We start from the raw sequence: 15,603 nt of genomic DNA on the forward strand, positions 1-15,603 counted from the left end.
CCTGTTTATAGCCTTTTACCAAATGGGCAGTAACTCAACAAAATGTAGCCAGAGGGCTCCAAAACTTCTAGGGTGCGTCCTTGAGTTCCCTAGTAGTGTCCCCAGTGGGTTTTCTCAGAACTGGGTCTGGGTCCAATTTTAGGAAAAACACCCTTTTTTGTGAGCTATTTTTCAAGAGGAATTAGGCCTGTTTTTGGCCTTCCTATCCATACACAAAGACACAAGAACTCGTCATTCTGATACACAGACAAGTTCACTGACACAGAAACTTACTTTTGAGGGATGAGCTAAGGATTTTGAGGAAGACACTAGATTTTGCAGGTAATCCATGTTGTTTTTCTTGTTGTACATCCAGTTCTGAGAACTGCTTTTCTAAATTTGCAAATGGCAAGGATGATTCGAGAAACCTACCAAAGAAACTGAGAAAAACTGTAACTTCTTTGCCCAAGGTCACTTTGGTGTTCGGACGGCAGGACCTGTGATTGAAACCCTCCAACGTTCTGATTCAGACATATCTGACTGAGCCACAAATTCCCTTCAGATCCCTGTGATTCGTTGTTTCAGGCTTTCTCTCCAGAAGCTGTGGAAGAGGCAACTTCATCAGCTACAGTGTGGACTAAGCAGTAAACAAACACTGCTCATTACTCTTCATTAAGGAAACACATCTCCCACTGACTCCATCTGCCAGGACAGCTGGAGAATAATTACGGGGCTTTCAACACTGAGACTGCAACCAAGGCACCCACTCTGGTTTTCCAGCCTTACTGCATCTGCCGTGCCGAGCAGGAGCAGTAGTCCACTGGTAAACTGAGAATCAACGTTAAGGATCTTTTTTCAGTTGAATCAAACCTAGTATGATATATCAACAACATTGTGTTAATTATTTAAAAAAATTTCACTGATAACATCTTTCTCTGGTGTTGAAACTAGTGGCTCACAGACAGCCAGTTGAGAGGCTCATCTCTGGGTAAGCAATGACTTGTGTTGAAAGTCTTGTCGCAAGAATAAAACCTCTGACTTTTGAGCCATTAACAGCTCATTTAGATTTCAATTGATCTCATCATTTGCACTTCAGAGGTTCATGTCTGTGGAGTCATGTAAACATTTTCATTCTCGTGTTTTCGCTTTGAATCTTCTGTATTTTCAGATCTGTTATGGTATTCTAATGTTTCTGTGCTCATTTGTTACAAACATGGGATGGATGGATGGCCTGGGGAGACATTGTTTGAATGATGTCCAGTTTGGTGTCGCAGCCTTTATTTGGGATTACCCATTATATGATTTTAAAGAAGTGAAGCAGCACTGTTTGACCACTGCTCTATCTCCTATCAGTCCCTTGCGTCGTCTTTACGTTAATTTTACGAGTTATTCTACAGTTAGGTGCACATTTCAGGCATACGAAAAAATGAAAAAATTATGTTGTTTTTTTGTTTCATATTCTATTTGATTGCAAATGATACACCTGGAATGTACTTAATTCATTAGTTGGCAAGCTTGAGCTCTACTGGCGTTTTAAATATTTGGGTATTAAACAAATTTAGGAGCATAATTTTGTCAACCGTGTTATAGACAAAAGTTGTGACTATTTTTTTCAAATAAATCCATATTATACTGAATTGAGAGTAATACAACATTTATATGCAAGACTACACTCCCTAGAAATGTCCCTCATCATTTATATCACAGTTTAGACAAAATTTAAAAAAACTATGGTGCAAAAATCATGTGTAACACAGTTGACATGGTCTCAATGTTTTGGCTCTTGTGCTAATGGCAGACCTTTAACATGGCACCACCTGGCCTCTATCACCTCATATTTCTGTGCATTTTCTTCAGTTTGTTTTTTATCATTTACAGTAAAAACACCAGAACATGTTGGTAACACAGTTGACGAGCAATCAAAGCGCCCCATGTACAGACAATCATTTTGATAAAATATTGATGAGCAGGAGTTAAAACATGCCACATTTTCTTCATGGTTCCTACCAAAAAGGATGTGATTTCTATTGATTGAAGTCATGTGACTTTGGAACAAACCATTTATGATTTATAGGCCTTTTTTTAACAGGTAACGCGGTTGACGCAGATTTCTCCGACACACATGAAATGAATTATTTTATACATATAAATTCTTGAATAGTTTTAAAAACACCTTTGTCGTGTTATAATGATTTTCCTAAACAAATAATACTGAAAATAATATTCACAAACATGTATTATAGTGTTAATTTCAAAGAGCAAACTTGACATTTGAGAAATTGGAAAGCACAAAAACTGCAAATTCCGAAACATGATTTGCATTTTTAGCTAAATAAATGATGGAACCTGTTACCTTAAAAGTGGAATATCACCCAAATGACACCGTAAAATTGGTCATTGCTGGTAAAATTGACAAATATATCCGACGGACATGAAATGTACCCCTAATTACAGAATCACTCTTTATTATTTAAAGTTAATCTTTCAAGTTTTTCTCATCTCGGTTTAAAAGTTAAAATGTGAGGGATGCTTTGATTGTTTAAGGAAATTCTAACGAGGTAATTCTCTTTTTCCATCACATTGACTGATGGACAGACAGGAAACATCGTCCTGGGTAGACAAAATAAAAAGACCACTGAAGCATGTTAGTTTTTTTCTCTAAGGCTTTATTGTCTATTTCCATGTGCTGCCTTTAAGAAATACCTTCCATCATTTGTCTCCTCTAGCACAACACCAACAGAGAAGAAAAGAAGACTTAAACGGGGTCAATGTACGACCTTGAGATGTGCTGATCTGTCAGAAACTGAGCTATGAACAGACTGCCTGACTGAGATCACTGAACTGAGCCAGAGTAGTTTTTCTTTAGTATTAACATACATTTATGTACATTCAGAACACAAACACCCAAAAGAAAAAGAAAGTGTAAAAGAAGTCTCTCCTCAGAACTTACTTTTGTACCAAGTCATTTCAATATTTCCTTTCGGTTTCAACGTATCTGAGCTGAATTCACTCACAAATGCTTGACAAAATTCCAACCCATCTCTTCCTCAGACCCCAGTACGTTACTCTCTCTCAGCTAAAGGTATCCACAGTATGTTTTTATATAAAACATTTTGGTATTTTTGTTTACTACATGAAATCATTAGAAAAAAATCTCAACAAAAACAAAAAGAAGTCATAAATCTTCTCCCTGTTGTCCAAAGCAACAATCCCAGCACATCAGGAGTCCAAGAAGAAGTGTTGGAGGATCAGCTATCCTCCTCCTCCTCCTCCTGTTGAAAGGATGATCGTGTGGAAGAAGATTGGATGGCAGCTTAGACAAGGGTAGCTACCTCTGCAGTAGGAGGACGAGGAGAGTTGGAAGGTTGCAAAATTCATTTGCAGGATCTCCGGGGATGGAGGCTGTGATCTTTTCTCAGAACCTGAGGTGAGATTTGTGTTTGACCATGTATCTAAAAGACAAGAAGAGGAAAGGTCAGTTTGGGCAACGCAAACATTGTTCTTTGTAACCAGAACACAGACATGCCAAAAAAAAGAGAAAGAGACCTGTCGAGAGTTTCCCAAAAGCGCAGGAAGACTGGCCGGTCCAGATGGCGTCGGTGGCGGCTCAGCTCCAGAACAGTCACATCCCACTTCTGCACATTTGGGTCAGTCTTTGCCTCGTCATACTTCAGATGAAAGGCTCGGACTGGAGGGAAGACAAGGCACAAACATGTTCAAAAAGAGAAACCCTGGATGAAGATATCTTAACCTTCCCACAAAAATGACTCCTGTTTTGAAAGATCCTAAGATTTAATTGTTTTGTTAAACACAATAATAAAAAAAAATCACTGTCTTCTCATTTTATTTTGTTGGACAGCTGAACAGTGGCAGAAAACAGAAAAGGTTGGACTGTTTTCTCTACAAGCCTGAATCAGTTGCTCAGATTAATTTAGTAAACAGTAATAAGTGCACATGGGTAGCCTGATTTTCTAGCCCTTGGCTAAATCAATTATCACAGGCCTTATCTTCTTAGTTTTCAACTTGGCATATTGTACCAGTCGCTGTCACTGACGTTTTGGGTGTTACAGGCTCAAAAGATTTAGGGGCCCCTGGGAGCAAGAGACAAGTGAAAGACGGAGGTGGCCAAGGTCTCTGTGAGTCTGTCCTATGGGCAGCAATGGGTCTGTTTGTACCTCAACAACAACAGTCCCTCCTGAAGGCTGAGCTTGAGGCCCCGTTTACACAACATTTCTTCTGAAAACGCTAAAACGCTGTGAAAAAAATTTGTGTTTACACAGAAACGCTGATGGACTAAAAAATGCTGTAGTAAGCATGCCAGGCCTGTAGTTGGCAGTCTCCGTGTAAACGGGGCCTTAGGGTGAAATGCACCCTAAGGCCCCGTTTACACGGAGACTCCCGCAACGATTCTTCCTTTGCGTTTTCAAAAGCCACCCGCGTTTACATGAGGACGGCGTGAAAACGATCCGCGTTCATACGACTCCAGGAGGACAAGTCTCCTCTTCGGTTCTTTCTTTTTCTGCCGTTTTGTTGTGTGAGACGGTCGGCAATCCAACCACCTACTGGCTCAACTGGAAATGTGGCTGAGCGCGGAGCCCTCACCTAAAACTGCGAGTGCGCATGCAGTGACGTCAGCCTTTCACCCTGAGACGCTCCGCTCTGTGTTTACACGAAGCTGGATGGAGGAGCGGATTCAGATCTTTCCACTCTGGGGAAGTTTTCAAAAGTTGGCGTTTTCACTGAAAACGCAACGTGGTCTCGTCTAAACGGCGTCATGTAAACGGGGCCTAAAACTGTTGTCGTGTAAACAGCCCCTGAGTTACTCACTTTGCATGATGGGAAAAACAGACTGTATTAGAATGAGCTACACAGCTGACCAGAAACGACATCTGGATGCACTGGTTACAAATCTTCATGCGGGAAGACGGTCTGTGTTGTTTAGACCACGCATGCCCAAAGTCAGGCCTGGGGACAAATTGTGGCTCAAGGTCCATTTTCATTCAGCCTCCCAGCTTTCATCTTACAATGCATTAATTGCACTGAAATGAGTCGTCTTCTAAATTATGTGTGCATAATATTTCCTATTGAGGTCAAAAACTAAACCAAAGTACATCTAGTAACGTCTCAATAAACCACATTTGGACTGTGCATAGGCTACTTATATAAAGCTAAAGCTCTCTACATTCAACAGGAACTTTTACAGCTGGCATCTTGAAGTGAATTTATTCATCACAATTTAAAAAGTGCTTCATGAGCATTCAGGGCTTAAAAAACACATTAAAACACAAGACTAGATTCAAATTTTGAAATGCTAAAGAAGACGCAAAAGATGGGCATAAAATAGAAAGCTGGATAAGAAATATTTGAGGCAGTGTGTGGCAGTCAAAAGTCTTAAACACCTCTTCCTAATGGAGATCATTTTGCTCGGGAAGTAGCAAAGTTTGCTAAGTTTTTGCAGAAAACTGACCACTGATCATCTAGTATCAAGAGAAAACAGAGGGACAAGTGAGGTTTGTCTTTGTTAGTCTGTAATAATGACACAAAGAGGTTTGACCACACACAGAGACGGATTTTTACAGAAATCACTGAAAGAAAGGGTTATCAAATAAAAGATTTACTTTCAGGGTTGATTTATTTGTCACTGATCCTTGATCATTTTCACGATTACAAATGTGGCCTCTGAAAAAAGTGTGGACACCTCTGGTACAGACTGTTTTTTCTACTGGTGTGACATTGTTTTAAAATAACTGTAGTGAGAACACAAGCATATGGAAACCTCAGTGCTTTTTAACTGCTGCCTGCTTCCCATTAACACGGATTGGTTTGGAAACCAGTATTGACACGTAGGACCACTGATGACTCATTTAATCACATTTCAATGTTTCAACATTGCAGCCATTCTCTCGTTTGTAACCACAAGCTGAAACCACACATTTCAAGAGAACATCACAGTCTGTTCAACTCACTTTTGGCAAAGATGTCCACAGGAGATCCATCAGGCAGCAGCCACGGCCAGCCTTTAAACTGCCAGGCAGGACCCTGCACAAACACGGCCACCACTCGATCCCTGTAAACATTCACACACGGATGTTGAGAAAAGACAGAGTGAAGCCACGGTGGAGGCACGGTTTGTATATTTCTGTGATGAAGGAGCAGTTGTTTTCACAACACACTGAGTCTGTGACTGACCTCTAAACTCACCGCTTTACACTGCACTGTTTGTTCAATGTTTGTGGACATGTACGATTTACATTTAACAATCTAACAACAGAAAGCAGTTGTGAAATATCAGGAGCCAGATCATCAGAAACACGGCTCCTGTACTGATGATTTCATGAACATAAAGAACAGATCAGAAAACACAAAGGTCCACACTGAATCTGATGCATGGTGACACAGAAGAGAAGAGTGTGTTTGTACTAGTTATATCACAATAAAATCAACAAGTGCTGAAAACACTGACAGACACGACCCAGGATTTCTCATGCAGCTCCACAGTACATGACTCAGCCTCTCTGTGGATCAGCCGCTATGTGGAGTGGACTGAGAAGTGTCCATTTCACGCTTTGACGGAGGCAAACAGCAGCTGTGGAACTGTTACAGCTCATCCTTACCAAGACTTCAGTGTGCTTGATCTCAACAATGCAGGAAAATACATCTCATTAAGAAAAGAAAATCATGATCAGGAACGATCATTTTGGAAACATTCCCGGCCCAGAAAGCAGCTCTTCCTGTGGTACTTAGTCTTGAAAAGCAGTATAAGAGGTAGAACGTCCTTCTTGAACAGAGAAAAAGCAAACGAAGCAACAATCAGACCCACCAGTCCTGAGGAGCCAGTTTGAGGGGCTGGTCGATGATTCGGTACGGCACAGTGACACTCAGAGTTGTGCCACCTGGCTGGATCTGATCCTTACGCCTCTGAAGCAAAACCTCGTTGTCTCGCTGGATGCCCTGCTTCTTCTTCTCCTCCGGTGTGACAAATCTAAACAGGACCAACAGAAGTTACACTTCAAAAAAATTAGACCCCTTAACATTAAACAAATTAATTTCCCTTTTTAAGTCCTTGACTGTCGGCTTAAGCTGCTTTGGTTCCCTTTCTTGTTTGGAGGTGATTTAAAATTTTGGTTATATATTTTTTTTTTTTGCTTCGATTGATGGCTGACATTTGACTTTGGCTTCAGGTTACAGCCTAAAAGAACCTAAGCGTATGAAAGTTTAACTGTTTTTTTATTTTGCTTTTTAATATCAGGGCAGTTTAATGAGTTATTATGTGTATGGTATGTAGTGGGGATAGACCATAGACTAAAAAAAATGGATGACATCCTGCTCGTCTTGAAGTGAGGTCGCTTCAAAAACTGCTCCCCCTGGAATGACTGGAGAGCAGGATAGGTCAAAAAATCCTGCTCTCCAGTCATTCCAGATGGGCTGTGGTCAAACTTAAAAAAAATACACCTCGTAGAAATGTTTTTACATCTGATTATTGTGATGATTTGAAGATATCATTTAGCTGTATTCAAGCCCTCTTTTTTCTGAAAATTTGTTTTCAGTAGTTATCAGAGGTTAAAAACAAGGTTTTACGTCACGTTTAACAGTGATTGGCGGCTGCTGTTTGTGTATTTTTTTCAGGGATTGTAAGATATGTCAGGAGGGAGAGCCATGACGAGATTCGAATTTCTCCCACAATCCCTCACAGTCTCTACTGCGCAGAGTCTGGCTGCACTAAGGCAATCAGTGGCTGCACCTGTGACGGGGGTATTTTAGTTTCCAACCGTACAATGGTAAATGGCAGAACCACGCTGTTCATTCTATCTACAGTCAATGGGATAGACTGATAATCTGTAACGGTATTTGGCATTTTGGCATATCGGCATCGGCTATTATTTTAATCTGACAGAGGTGTAGAAACAATTTTAAATTGGGTTATTTTGGTTCTGATGCAGTTGCGCCTCTGTTCAGTCACTACTCAATCTCCAGCATTGTCCCACAGACAGTACCATCTGATTGGTTACCCACAATGCCACGGCTGAGATAACAGCCAACCAGCAGTGAAAGCTGTGCATGCACTGCGCGCACACACACACACACACACACACACACACACACACACACACACACACACACACACACACACACACACACACACACACACACACACACACACACACACACAGAGCAGAGAAGAGAAAAGATTTCGCTGAGTACAGAAGCTCTGACGAGCAGATCTATGTTTCAAAAGCAAGTTTAGGAAGCAGATTCTCCCGAAGTCGAAATAAATATCCCACCCCCAGTTTTTAAAGTGTTTGTTAAAGTTAGGATTATTATTATTTTCCATCTGAAAAATAAGCTCTTTAAATAAAATGTAGCTCTTCATTTATTTGCACTGCAGAGCTCTGTGTCTGTCACCAGGTTGTTGCAGTAGCTCTAAAATAATCAAATGCAACTTGGTCATGTTTAAAAATGCATTGTAAATTTAAAGTTCATGTGATCTAGAGAATTTTTTTTTCTGTATTTCAATACTGAATGTCTTGAGTTTGAAAAAATAATACATTTCTTATTTATGGTAAAATCAAATGTTTTTTGTCTTGTTTTATGTGTGTTTCTTAAACAAATAAGACCGTCACAATAAGAGTAACATATAAATTCCAGTACAGGATAGACTTAGCTTTCCTTATAGTGAAAAATACAAACAAACTTGTGATTATCGGTATGGGCCAAAAGGGGTTTCGATATATCAGCATATCGGATATCGGCAAAAATCCAATATTGTGCATCCCTAGAAAAAAACATATCGGTCCATCTTTAGTTTGAAGTGGGTTCATGTAAAGGTGAGAAAACACTGAGCCCAGATTTAAAAACCAGGACACTGTTAAACTCTGGGTTAAATCCTCATCAAGTTGTCTTACATTTACTGCATCATGGTTTGTTTTTATATTTAATTTTTTGGTTTTGTTTACAGGTGTACAAAAAAAAATAAACACAAGAACATCAACGATACTCACAGAAGACCTGTTTCCTGTAACAAAGCAACTACAAGAGGCACACATTAGAGTTTTGCATACTCACTTCAGATCCTGCAGGAGGTCTTTAGCATTGAGCATTGTGATGAGTGAGGTGGTGGCTGCAGGGATGATGATGATTGGTGTACGCGAACCTGTGGAGACAGTGGCGACAAAAAAACAGTCACAAAACTGGGGAATATGTGGACAGTTAAGTTAAAGCAATGAAAAACAACAAACAACTTGAAGGCTAAATTTTTAGTGATTCATTTGCCTATCCAAAGAAAACGGGATGATTTTTGTCATATTTGGAAAAAGAAATTATGAGGATAAAAAAAAGAAAAACTATGATGTATAAGTTTGTCCACAAAAAGTGCCCAACTCCTCATAAACTACAAGTTCCTCACAGGAGCTCTGGTGAGAGAAAAGGAATGTGCTAGTGAGAGGAGGTTGTTTACCTTTTTTCTGGTTTGGTGGAGGTCTGGCTTGAGACACTGGAAAGAAAAAAAAGAAAACAGTTGAAAAAAATGCAAGTACACAAATACACACTTCTTGATTACATTAAGTTTACATAGTTATGTTACACTTGTTTTACAGCAGCTATATCCTGTCAGCTCAATGTCCCCCGGGGAAAACAGCCAATTTCCTGGGCGGTTTGTTTTACCCACGAGTGTGACAAAAAAAAAAGAACTTTCCACTTTAGTTGTTTACAGTGTTTACAGTCTGATTGAAAACCCGAGGAACGACCATGTGTTCAGAACTGAGGCCAAATGAAAAGGGCAACTCAGCAAAGAACATAGAAAGAACTTTCCAACGAACATAAATCAACACGTGTTGGTTCATAACATCCAGTGGTGCTAGTGTGAAAGAAAGAAAGAAAGAAAGAAAGAAAGAAAGAAAGAAAGAAAGAAAGAAAGAAAGAAAGAAAGAAAGAAAGTTCCACCCATTTAGACTGGATAAAACATTTGTGTGTTTGTTCCTTTCGGGCCATGATATTTTTTTATGACCAGCTTTTTTACAGCTCAGATGGAGGATGCTGTCTAAAGTGACCTATACATTGCTTCTGGTCTGAAAAGGGATAAACATGCTTGTGTGGCACCTGGCCTTAAAGGTATATATGTCTAAATGTTGAATCCAGTCTAAATGGGTCTAATATTTTAATAAAACTAAGTTTGATGGGAAAAAATCGCCATTAAAATAGTAAGTATTGGTTTAAAAATGAATGTCAGGACTTAAAGGGGTCAGAGTCGGAGGCTTGTCTGACATTATCTGGGGGGAATATTCAGAGGAATTAGAAAAATATATGTAAAATCTCAGAAAAATCTCTAAGCAGCTTCTCCAGCTCTGAATGGCTTGAACATGTTCCCAGCCATGGTGAGAGCGATGCCCTCCTCTTGCTTGAGGCTGTGTGTCACTCTAGCCTTGGTCTCTCTGTAGAGAGCTGATAACAGTGTTTGTCAAACATATGGCCATGATGAGAATGTATGCTTGGGCTCCAGTGTGTTTACTGATTCTCTGTTTCATTGTCAACCACAGAAAGTGTACGAAGGTCTTTGGCTTCATGTGCAGCAGACATTTTGTGATCTCTTGTGCTCTGACAGTGCTGTGAGTATGTGAAGATCTGAATGTTCTTTAGAAATCCCACATCCCCCGTCTTTGCTCTATTGCGGCTGAAAGGAAACCACATTTTTACCACACTTCAAACTGTCGCAGGTTTACAACAGCGCTGAGACACTTTTGATTTTGCAATACTGTGCTACTGGCAAAAGGCGCCACCCTGTTGGTTGTGGCTGCCTGTTGCAGCAGCTCTCTCTTCTTTGTCCGTTTCTTGTAATTTTTCTATCTCTTATTTGTCATTTTTGTATTTGGAGTGGATCATTACTTTGTATGGCTCATTTGTTGGTCATGGACAGGTTTGGGCCTCAGTGATATTTTTACTATTTTTTTTCCTGTGTTTGTCTGGAGATCCTACATGTAACCATGGCCACATTGTTTACATGTGAGATCAGCTGTTAGCAGCCTGTAGCATGTCAGTGCTAACTGGTGCAAGGCCTGATGTCTTCCCACAAGGTGAGGAGAAGGAGGTAAAGTTGAAGTGCTTGTTCTCAGGTGTGGGCTAAGAAGTGACAACATCGACCTGTCCTTTCATCCATCGTTATTGGGAACGTAAGATCTACCTCCAATAAGATTGGAAGAACTTCATCTGCTGTGAGCAGACAGGATCCAGGATAGGCCTGCACAATATATTGTTTGAACATCGCCATCGCAATATGCACACGGGCAATAGTCACATCGCGCATGTGATGTGACTATTGCATTTCCCCCATTTTTTGGACAAATGGAAAAAAAGCAACTGAAATTGAAACCTATTCTATTTTGTACAGAGACATGGCCTCCTGGATCCCTTTTATATACAGCAATCTTCATCATTCACAGATAAACCCCCTAAGCCTGGATTTAACAGCATAATAGGAATACAACGGCGTCATTGTGAGTCAACCAAATTCTTCCCAAACAGAGCTATTCAAGTCATCTGGTGAAAATTATCATTTTTTTTAATATCTCAATATATATCGCAATCCCCCCAAAACAGAGCTATGTCAGTTTTTTCCAATATCGTGCAGCCCTAATCCAGGAGACAGAGATGGAGCATGACTGAAGAAGCTCAGTCCTGGACCCTGTGGAGGTGGAGGCTGGCTGAACTGGACAATGATGAACAAGCTGTCAGCATCTATTTTCTTATGGACCTTTTTGCACCTCCTATACACTTTCTTATTTTTGTTTTCTTGATTGCTTTGACTCCTCCTGAATTTCTCCTCAGGGATAAATAAAGTATTTTCTTTTCTATTCTATTCTATTCTATTCTATTCTATTCTATTGTACTCTATCCTATTCTATTCTATCCCATTCTATATCCTTACACCATGATGCAGATTTAGAAAAGTCACAGTTCAGACAGAACACACTGACTCGACTTTGTGGTCTTCTCACAAAGTCTCCAGAAAGTAGCTGCAGGAAAACACCATGCTGAGAATACCCCGGGGTGAGCAGACATGATATCCCTTTCCTGACACAAAAGACCCTTTCAGAGGACTATTTTCATCAGATGTCCTACATATTTTCTGTGATATGTGTGAATAAATCATGTGTGCCAAATCAGACCATGCACTTTGTAAAAAAAGAGTATAGAACTTGTCTTCAGGTCTGAGAATGTAGCTGATAGGTTGCGGTGATTTCTTTTCTATGAGCTGGAAGTTTAAGATCCAAATGACTGACTGATACAGACAGCTGTTCAGCCTCATCAGTGAACTCCAGGGCTGCAGCCATCCTCTATTTACTCTTTCTTACCTGTAAAGCTGAGCCTGCAGATGACTCTCTTTCTCACTGGTCGAAGTACAACATGTGACAAAAAACTTTGGAGAAGACTTGATAAATCTCTGCATCAGCATAGAACTGAGTTGAACAGATCAGCTGTGTGGATCTGCCCTATCTGCCTTTTATTGCCCACTAAATTCTTAATCTGATGGCATAACAACTCTGTTATTTTGCTCATACTGTGGATTTTTTAAGTGACAAAACATTAAAATCACTTTTTATACTTTATAAATGTAGCATCTGGTCAGTTTAATTGCATTCAAATATGTTTTTTTCTTGGTAAATATCATCAAGTAAACAATGGTCATCAACTAAAACACCAACGCATGTTTGGTTTTGCGAATTTTACTATTATGCAATCTCATCCTATTTTTTTTCCGATTCATCAATTAATCCTTAATATAATCATCAGAGTAATTGGTTACTAAAATTATTGTTAGTTGCAGGCCTAATTGGATCTTAATTTTTAAGTCTGTAGCAAAACCCAAACCAGATTCCAGGATTGAATCTGTGCTTCCCTAATCTTGGAAGACTTGCACAGAGGCTGACGTGTTGAATTGGACACTAACCTGGACGTGGGACAGGCTGAAGAGCAGGGGTCTGGGCCTTTCGAGCAGACGCTCCTTCCTGGGAAAAAAAAAGCACAAAGGCATTATATTTTAACGCACAATGTGTTAATGATCGAGCTATGATAAGACGTCATCTGCAATAGGATGATAAATCTCAAAGATTCAAATGGTAAATGGAAATTTGGTAAATTGACGGCTAAAAAACACTCCTATTTCCCAGAAACACTTGAGTACAGAGCTCACAAACACAAATCCACACAGTGGTCTGATTAGAGACGTTTTTCCTTTGAGGTACAAGTGAAAAGTGTGATGATCTCATACTCAAAGTCTATTCTTCCTAATGAAAACTTATGTTCAAGCTGCTGCCAAGAAATACATGATCTTCTTTACTTTTATCCCAACACCACCAGTCATACATTAAGGCTGCTGAGCCACAGAGATAACAGTAGAACCTGCAGGCCATCAAGCTGTCAATGCTTCCCCACTGATTTCAGGAGAACAGGAGAAGGAGGAGGAAAGATGAGTCCAGTTTCAGCAGCAGGAGGATTAAAAGTCAGGGGGAGCGTTATATGTGCGAGTGAATCCACAGCGTGTGAGTGCAGCATTTCAGTCTCCCTCATACTGATCAGGATGAGGTAAAGACAAGTCAAGAAGGAATGAGAAGGACTCACTCTTCACAGGTTTTATGACTGACTGCTTAAGGAGACGATTCAGACAGGGAATTATATGAAACAACTTAATTCAGTGTCATACTGAAATTTAACACAGTATTACAATGGACAATATTTCATTTGTTACTTTTTTGCATAAAATCTGAAACATGTCAGAAAACACACCAACTTATGACAATCTACTACTTTGTTTTTTGTTTTGCAAATGATTTTGCAACAATTTTAATGATCTTGTTTTGGCCACGATAACCCCGCCTCCAGTCACCGATGTAAAGAGAGGATCACTCCTCTGTTTTTTCCCAGACTGAGGCCCAGTTCTGAAAATCACAAGAAACTGGTTCCAGATTAGACCTGCTCTGAATCAGCCTTAGAGCTGACTTGGTGAAAAATGAGTAATCATGGCTTGACAGTTTCAAAATGTTAAAAACATTTTTTTATTTTATTTTTATTTTAACTGAGTGTAAAAACAAGGTGTTCTTTTAAAACATATGACCCCTTTTTATAAATGAGCTTTCCCATGAATATCGTGGTTGTAGCTGATCTTTCCCCCCAGGACACTTCTAATTACTAGCACGAGTGTGGAAGTGAGCATGTGTGTGTATGTGTGTGTGGTTGGGAAGTGGGACGTTTAAAGGGGGCCATGCCAGAGGTCACAGTGAAGCATTAATCTATCATGCAGTGACATTCCCTCGGGGCCGGGGTTCACAGTAACAGAGGAGATGCAGAAAAGTGCCGACCTCGTTGGCCTGAAGCCAAAGCTCAGTGTTCAGTGCTGACAGTTCAGTCAAGATGTCTCAGAAATATCACACACAAATGAAACTCTGGATTCATGCGCTAAGGCTGAGTGCTGGGCTGAAACAAAGCAAATAAATTCCAATACACAGACGTCATAGTAATGGTGTTTACTTTGCTGAGCTCTGGTTCAGATTTCACATCTGTTTGTGCTCTGCTTCACCCTTTCTTCTGAAGAAGTTCATGTTTCTTGGAGAAACAAAACTAATGTTAGAAAGTTAACTTTGTTTGCTTTCTCAGTTATTTCAAGAAAACTTGATGATTTTAAAATGCATTTCCTCAGATCTTATGTCTGTGTTTTTCAGAGAGGACAGGGCAGTGGACAGAGCAGGAAACTGGGTGAGAGTGGGAAGTGAGATGTGGGAAAGAGGCCACGGACTGGACTCAAACCACAAAGGGTTAACCACATTAGGAGCATGACCTGACTGCTAGGCTGTACTTGTTTTAAGTGTGGCTTTTTAAACCTAATATTGCTCGTACACGTGGATCAGAGCACCTCAACCTGAGCTGCTGCGTCATGTGGGACTAAAGGAGAAACCACCATGATGATACCGTTCACTTGAAATAATCCTAGATGGACTCAGTCTGTGCCGGTAGCGTCTGTGGCTGACTGTGTCCCTTAGTGTGGGTCAAGCAGTGATGTGACAGAAATAAACTGACATGATGTGTCGGTCATTTCCCTACGACTTTCCACTACTTCTTCTTTTGCACAGAGGCTGCGTTCTGACTCAATCAGCAAAAGACAAAGCAGAAGTCAACAGCAGGCATCTACGTTGTTATTTTTGAATCAAATGCAGTCTCTGTGAAGATTGTGGTGCTTGTGCTGTGAGCATGTAACATTTCAGCAAAAAACAAAGTAAAGAGAGGTTAAAGCCTGCAGCTTTTTATTGGTCCTTATGTAACGAGAACTACTGCTGATCTGTTTGAAGTCTCTCTTTGGTGTGTTCATGGATCATCATTCTGAAATCTCCTCTTCCCTCCTGAAGGATCAGAACATTACAGTTACATGAATCATTGGTCATCAGAAACATTATGTCCATGCTCCAAAATGTGTTAATGATTCATATGAATACATAGGGGAATCAGATTTTTTTGGCTCCAGAAAAGGGTTGTGTATGTACATGTATATTTGGTTTTCAGTAGGGATGCACAATATTATTGGCACATATTGGCCGATATTGGTTTAAAAATAAAATATCAAATTTTGGTCAACACTTAAAA

At 40.0% G+C, this 15,603-nt stretch overlaps 1 protein-coding gene across 1 annotated transcript in view; it reads right to left on the reverse strand.

The window, feature by feature from the left end:
* Positions 1 to 2,641: 2,641 nt before the first annotated feature.
* Positions 2,642 to 15,603, reverse strand: part of cdc73 (cell division cycle 73, Paf1/RNA polymerase II complex component, homolog (S. cerevisiae)) — a 31,619-nt gene continuing 18,657 nt past the window's right edge. The window contains exons 11-17 of the mRNA XM_074689325.1: positions 12,920 to 12,977; positions 9,434 to 9,469; positions 9,043 to 9,130; positions 6,800 to 6,961; positions 5,946 to 6,046; positions 3,526 to 3,667; positions 2,642 to 3,431 (exon numbers count right to left, since the gene is read on the reverse strand). Coding sequence (XP_074545426.1) covers positions 3,395 to 3,431; positions 3,526 to 3,667; positions 5,946 to 6,046; positions 6,800 to 6,961; positions 9,043 to 9,130; positions 9,434 to 9,469; positions 12,920 to 12,977 — 624 coding nt within the window. The 3' untranslated portion in view covers positions 2,642 to 3,394. The remainder of the gene's footprint in view (positions 3,432 to 3,525; positions 3,668 to 5,945; positions 6,047 to 6,799; positions 6,962 to 9,042; positions 9,131 to 9,433; positions 9,470 to 12,919; positions 12,978 to 15,603) is intronic.

The sequence above is a fragment of the Halichoeres trimaculatus genome, unplaced genomic scaffold, assembly GCF_033239565.1.
Source record: "Halichoeres trimaculatus isolate MK-OKI-2021-1 unplaced genomic scaffold, fHalTri1.1 fHalTri1_scaffold_15, whole genome shotgun sequence".
NCBI lineage: Eukaryota > Metazoa > Chordata > Actinopteri > Labriformes > Labridae > Halichoeres > Halichoeres trimaculatus.